Below are 7,127 nucleotides of genomic sequence, written 5' to 3' on the forward strand. Positions count from 1 at the left end.
TGAAGTGCACTTAATTTCCATGCAGAGAAGCTCATCGAGAGGAAAGCAGATATGTCAACAGATAGACAGACAAGCATCCATGGTGAGAGAGAGATGGGTACTGTTTATTACCCCCTTTTGACCCAAATAGGTAACAAAAATGTGGTTGTCTCAATTTGGAGCAGAAATCAGCATTGGACTCAGATATTTCTTTGGTGCAATCCTATTTGCAGGGTTCTTTCCCTGAACACAGAAGGAATCAAACCACAAGAGACAGTTTCTTTGCTCACACTTCTAAGCCCCCTTCCCGCCAGCATGCTGCCCAAAAGCTCTCTCTCTCTCTCTTTTTTTTTTGTCTTTCAATGCTTGTTCTGCTGCCTCTTTATAAATCCATGGTACGCCCATAAAGGACCCTTCCGCCCTTAGAATCAATGGAAGAGTGAAGCTGGATTTGTTGGCTTATTATGCATCAATTGTTCCTCCCTTTTACCTAGACAACATCCGCCTTTCTGCCAGTCAACGACCTTGGCAGGAATGCCCAGCAGAAACCACACCATGGTGACACATTTCATCCTCCTGGGATTCTCCAACCTCTCAGAGATGCAGGCGTTGCTTTTTGCCATGGTGCTGACCTCCTTCACCATCGTGCTGACGGGGAACATCCTCATCATGTTCATCACAACGCTGGATTCATCCCTCCACACCCCCATGTACTTCTTCCTCCGGAACCTGTCCTTCCTAGATATCTGCTACACCTCGGTCACCATCCCCAAGATGCTGGCCAACCTGCTGGCGGAGAACAAGAGCATTTCCTTCACCGGCTGTGCTGCTCAGCTGTATTTCTATCTGTTCTTCGCCACAGCGGAGTGCTACCTGCTGGCAGCCATGGCCTATGACCGTTACGTGGCTATCTCCCACCCTCTGCGTTACACCACCGTCATGAACGACAGGGTCTGTGTTCGGCTGGTGGTCGCTTCCTATGTCGTCGGCCTCCCCGTCTCCTTCGGACAGACCACGTTGATATTCAACCTGCCCTTCTGTGGGCCCAACGAGATCCACCACTTCTTCTGTGACATCCCTCCTCTGCTGAAGCTGGCCTGCACCGACACATACCTGAACGAGGTGGAGGTATTTGCGGTGGCCGTGCTGGTTGTCCTGGCCCCCTTCCTGTTGATCCTCACATCTTATGCCCACATCATCCTCACTATCTTCAAGATGTCGTCTGCCGAGGGCAGGCGCAAAGCCTTCTCCACCTGCTCCTCACATCTTGTGGTGGTGATTCTGTTCTTTGGCTCCGGCAGCTTTATTTACTTCCGCCCCAAGTCGAGTTATGGAGCAGACAATGATAGCGTGCCTGCCCTCTTGTACATCGTCCTCACACCCATGCTGAACCCCATTATCTACAGCCTTCGGAACCAGGAGGTGAAGGGGGTGCTAAGGAGGACACTGGGGCGAAGATGTGCTAACATCCAGGGCTGTTCACGGTTCTGATGTGGTTGCTTGGAGTATCTTGCACCTCAAAGAGCAGAGATCAGATCACAGCTCCCACCAAGACTCCGTGTGTAAGGTGGGCAACTCATTTTGGCTGAGCTTTCACAAACCAGCTTAAAGGAAGTAGGGACCCTAATCCCACTCAGTAGGAATCGGGTCCCCCAAGACAAATGGGTGTGATGCCTCCAGCCCCAGTTGCATAGGATTTGGGCACTTTACTCTCTTAGGCTCCTTTGACAATCATCTCTTTCTGTTCTCTCTGTTGCATCATGAAATGAAGGCTGTAGAGTTCTGTGAATGGAAGTGGAAAGACAAACTTTTGAAATGTTTGGACCAAAAGATTCTAAGCCTGTGCAAATCTGATTCATTCTTCCACCTTTTCTATAATGACACAGTGACATCTTCTGTAATGACTGCTTCATATCACCATTACAGCTAGAAGCTTCAGTAATGGACCAGTAACCCATTGTGCTAGGCACTGTACAAAGCAAAGAAACTGTCTCTGCTCCAAATAATTACAGTCCTGGGTTGTGGTACAAAGGGTCCCATTTTCCATCCCTACTAAATAACCTTTATTTTAGGGTGGTTTTTTTTACATGGCAAACCAAGAAAGAACACAAAGTCTCTAAGAGAGAGTGTGGATGTGCTTGTTCTGTGACATGCTGCATCTCTTCACCATACAAAAGTAGCTTGACTCTACTGCTAAAAAGGTTTGATTCCTAAGTGTATCTGCTGTTAGCATGGGACAAAGTGTCACTGCATGATATAGATTTTGAGCCCCGATACATCCTGCAGGTGCCTCAAATCCCCCAACCTCTGCTAAGACACCTGGAATACTCCTGTTTCCAGTGTGAAATATTTCATATGGCTGGTGAGACCACTCCCTTCTTCCAGGACATTGTTTCCTTCCTCTTTTACCTCCCTGATAACAATCCCTCCTTTCCTGGCTTCCCAGTCGCATACCCCAATTCCAGCGGTTCCCGTCTCTGGACTGTATTTCTCTCCTCAGCCACATAATTTCCCAGCAGTGTCGCCAATCATTACATCCAGTTCAGGGCTGGGGGGCGGAGGGAGGGGGCAACCACTCCATTAACCCCTGGGTATCCTGCATGCACATGTGCCTCAGCTCTGACTCACAGAGGATCTGTCCCGGGGTGTAAGTGGGCCCTCGAGAGGCAGGACCAGACAGGTGCCCCACAAAGAATCCTCTACTAAAGTGGGGTGGGAAGGATGTCTCTTAGATGCCCTCCCTCATATCACCCCAGCACACTTCCCCTCTGGGGGGAATGGAGGCCAGGGCTCCACCTACCCTTCAGATTGGCTGTCCGGGGTGGGGGGCTAGAGAAAAGACCCATGGTAGCTCGAATGTGCAGTGAGAAGGGAGTGGACTGGGAAGGTCTGCAGAGAGAGTTTTCCCCAGCTAGACAGCACGTGACTCTCGGGGTCGCTGAGTGGTGGGCGGTGGAGTGAGGGACCTCAAAGGGCTGCCTTTGCTCTCCCAATCTGTGCTGGCTGTTCTACCCCAGCCATGCTGCAGGGAGAGGCACACGGGATTCCCCCTTATAATCCTCCTAAACGCTTCGGTGTGCAACAAAACTTCACGCAAAGGCTGAGGTTTCCCAAGGGATTTCTCTCATCCGCCCCCATTAACCGGAACGGGGCACTCAAATCCCTCATGAAAATCTCAGCCTAAGCTAGCCGGTTGCCACATGGACATCCGGTCTTGAACCAGGCCAGGGTGGTGTCTACAGAAGGAAAAAAGGAGGCAGCAAGTCCCCCACTACCAAAATCCTCACTGCTTCATGTGAGCCAGAATCCCAAACCCGTACCAGGGCTTCTTGGGTGGCAAACAGCCCACTAACAATGTGCGTCTTCCACCATCTTCTCCCTGTCCAAGGCGCTGCATTGAACTACCTGGACAGCTATTCCATGGCACAATGGTGTGTTGTCTACATGTGGGTCTCCTGCACACGAAAACTTGGACATCTGGGGTTAGCATTCAATAAACTGTATTTAATGTCCAAGCAAAGCTCTTTGGGGGACCTGTGCTGAGTTCCTTGTTCGTTTTCCCTAGTTAATTCAACAGCAAGTTTCACTTTCAAACCTCCAGTGTCACATTATTGGGTGAACCGCACCTCTGGGTCTCTCTCAGCATATCACCTCAAGACCTTGGGCCTTCATTACCTGCCTCGGAGAGAAATCTCATGATTTTCCCAATCAAGATGAAAGTCGGTCTAAGTTAGCTTGTAGTCAAGTGTAAGATGAGATGAAACCAAACATGTGTAGGGTGTTTGATGTGTTAAAATACCTTTTATTCCCTAATGCTTTGTTCCCACTGTTTTAAAAAAAAAACATGGGTTGAAAAGTCTGTTGGCCACTACACCGCTGGTCACAGATTCCTAAATGGAGCAAAGGTAGGTGCCTGAATCCCAGGCGATCCTGCAGGGCAAGAATACATTGGAGTTCACGAGGCAACATAGCTGAAGCTGGGCATAAAAATGGCTCCTGAGCGTCATTGCCCATGAGGCCCTGCGGCAGCATTTCTGAATCACGATATTTGCATTTGGGGGCACTTCTGTTTTCAATGAAAAGTTGATATTTTCCATGGAGGCCTCTAAAACCTCGCTTTGATTAATTAAAAACACATTTTCCAGACAAGTCATCACAGCAGCAGACAGCAGTGGTGTCCAAAGGGTGACGGACACTTTCCGGGAGATGATGAGAAAAACATTCACATCAGGCAGTCTTTAAATAGACACACACTAGTGAACAGACTCTGATATCTCACACCTCAAACTTAGGGTTTCACCACCAGAGCGTGCTGGTTTTGGTCCCAGGCCCGCTAACTTCAGGGTGGTGATCTCAAGATATCGCCCCTTCCACTTCTTTTCCATCAGCACGAGAGAGCAATAGGTCGACAGGGACAATTTGGAGGGGTATTTCTGTGTACGACAGCTGTGCTTTCATTCCCTCTCCAAGATCACAGCCTCACTGAGTTCCCATGCCTGGAATGCACGGTACGAGATGGGCCCCGACATTCTGCGCACACAAAGCAGAGTGAAGGTGGGAATGGAAACACAGTCAGAGTGAAATGAGGTGACTTTCCCCAGGCCACGCAACAAGTAAGTGGCAGAGCCAGGAAGCAAATACAGAGTTCCAGTGCCTGATACACTAGCCCTCTCTGCTTCGGGCTGGGAGGAAGGAGTAGGGGACAGCGATAATGTCTAAATGCGGCTGCGTGGCTGCCTAGGGTCACAGATGAGAAGTTAGCATGTGCACTGTCCTGGCTGATTGATCTGCGTCATCGGGTGACCAACTGTCCCGCAAATCGCAGGACAGTCCTGCAACTGGCTGCTTTGTCCCACGTCCTGCAATGACCACACGATGTCCTACAAAATATGGAATTGGGTGGGGAGGGTGCTGCCCAGGCAGGCTGCTCTGCTCTGCACGGGGCAAGGAGTTGGAGGAGCTGCCCGGTTCGGCTGCTCCACTCTGGGCTCGGGGAGGGCTCAGGGGTGGCATGGGGAGGGGAACATGGATGGGGCAGGGCCAGGTGGGAAGGGAAGGATCGGAGCCAGCCACGGGGCAGGGTTGTTCACCTTGCTAGCAAGCTAGCAATATCGATAGCTATCAGCTAGCTACTGGATGTAGAATTTCGTTAAATGTGATGTTTTAACTGTCTACAGCGACCCGAAACGGGCTGTTTTGCTACGGGATGACAATAGCGCTCTTGGTTCCATTAAAGGGATTTATTTTTTCTCATTTCACTGCATCCCGCGATGTCCCACAAATGAGATCCTGCGGTCCTGAAATTCACGATGCTCAGATGTGAGCAGAACCTCTGGAGTGGGCCAGGGGCCGGTACACTATAGACAGGCCCCGCTCGACGGGTGCAGAAAATACAGGACAGGAACGGGGCAGACCCAGGGAAAGATTCTCAGCTCAAGAAAACTTGAACGGCTCTGTTCATGTAAGTGGGACTATGCCCCCCGACACCAGCTGGGGAATTGGCCCTCTGATGCCAGTGTAGCTGCTGCAGTTCACACCAAAGCTTAAGGTGGCCCCTGATGTTTGTTGGCGAGGGAAGGGAGATTATACTTCACAATAGCCACTGGGCTGGGGAGCGCAGAAGTGAGAAAAAAGGGAAGCAGTCAGCTACAATGTGTCTTCGCTACTAGATGTTGATAGAGGCTACCTAAGGGCAGAGAGAGATTTCATGTCTGAAGTGTTTGCTAGACGGCAGTGCTGTGTTGGGCTGAGAAATGGGCAGCGATAGCTCAAAGTCAATCACTCTTGAGAGGCCGCAGAGGATACCCATTGGCACAGGGGAGTGTATCGTAACGGACCATCGCTGTGGCCAAGGCATGGCTCAGAAAGGTAAATTACGCTTCATTGTGTGAATCATTCCCCGTCCCCTCCATACGCTCCCTGGGCTGCTTCTCTAAATGCAAATGACACTGGGGAAAAACACATCGATAACAAAGCTTTGGAGACAGAAAACTGTCCATAATGGGGATGGGTTTCAGTGAGGCCTAATTTTAAAAGTTTTGGGATTCAGCTGTATTTATTTAAAACAGAGCCGGGTGTTAAAGATCCCAATAATAAAAGTCCCTTCTCAAATTTTCCAGCTAAAACAGCTCTGGAGTTTTTTCTGGCACAGCTCTGAGAAATCTTGAGCGACACTGGGGAAGAAGAAAGGCCCAATCAAAGAGATCATTAGGAAGTCCAGTTAAGACTGCGGGTTATCTTCACAAGGCACAGCTGGACTCATGCCTGAGAATCCTTCAAACTATTTACTTTCTGTGTGTTTGGGAGAGGTCAGAGCATCTTTGCAGTGGGGATCTCAACACGCAGATGTGGTCAAATGCTCTGTATAGGATGCCCAGTGCGTGATACCAGAAATTCTCATATACCAAGAGGACGAAATATTATCTAGGCCAGTGGTTTTCAACCTTTTCAGATTACTGTCCCCCTTTCAGGAGTCTGATTTGCCTTGCGTACCCATTTCACCTCACTTAAAAACTGCTTGCTTACAAATCGGACATAAAAAACCACAAAAGTGTCACACCGCACTATTACTGAAATTATTACTGAATTATTATTGCTTACTTTCTCGGTTTGTCTGTAAGAATTTTTAGTTAGCACTGACTTTGCTGATGCTTTTTATGTAGCCTGTTGTAAAACTAGGCAGATATCTAGATGAGTGGATGTACCCCCTGGAAGACCTCTGCATACCCCCAGGGGTACACGTAACCCTGGATGAGAACCACTGATCTAGGCCATCCGTAGACAAGACAAGAAATCTGGGCAGCTAGAGGCCAGCTGCTTCTGCTCCCGAGGTGGAATGGGAGGTCTGAGAAGCCAGGGGGGCGAGAACCACATCTACCACTTCCCTGCTATACCTGTCAAAGAAAGCTGGTAGGTTGGCTTGACACAATTTGTTCTTGACAAATCCATGCCAATGGTTACTTATCAACTTATTATCTTCTAGGGGTCTGCAAATTGATTGCTAAATTGTTTGCTCCGCTATTTTTCCAGATACTGAGGTTACTGTAATTTCCCAGGTTGTCTTTATTTCCCCTTTTTATAGATTGGCTCTATATTAGTCCTTTTCCAATCCTTTGGATGCTGTCCTGTCTTTCACAATTTGTCTAAGA

The 7,127-nt window shown here is 49.1% G+C and overlaps 1 protein-coding gene across 1 annotated transcript; it reads left to right on the top strand.

The window, feature by feature from the left end:
- Positions 1-513: 513 nt before the first annotated feature.
- LOC137150205 (olfactory receptor 10A7-like) lies at positions 514-1,470 on the top strand. The gene has a single exon (XM_067543967.1). The coding sequence runs from the start codon at positions 514-516 to the stop codon at positions 1,468-1,470; it is 957 nt and encodes a 318-aa protein (XP_067400068.1).
- Positions 1,471-7,127: the final 5,657 nt, after the last annotated feature.

Source organism: Emydura macquarii, unplaced genomic scaffold (assembly GCF_026122565.2).
Source record: "Emydura macquarii macquarii isolate MOO-44397 ecotype Brisbane River unplaced genomic scaffold, CSIRO-AGI_Emac_v2 contig_119, whole genome shotgun sequence".
In the NCBI taxonomy this organism is placed as follows: Eukaryota; Metazoa; Chordata; order Testudines; family Chelidae; genus Emydura; species Emydura macquarii.

What these genes read in the sequence shown, in the direction of transcription:
- LOC137150205 (XM_067543967.1), top strand. Translation starts at nt 514, where the DNA reads ATGCCCAGCAGAAACCACACCATGGTGACACATTTCATCCTCCTGGGA.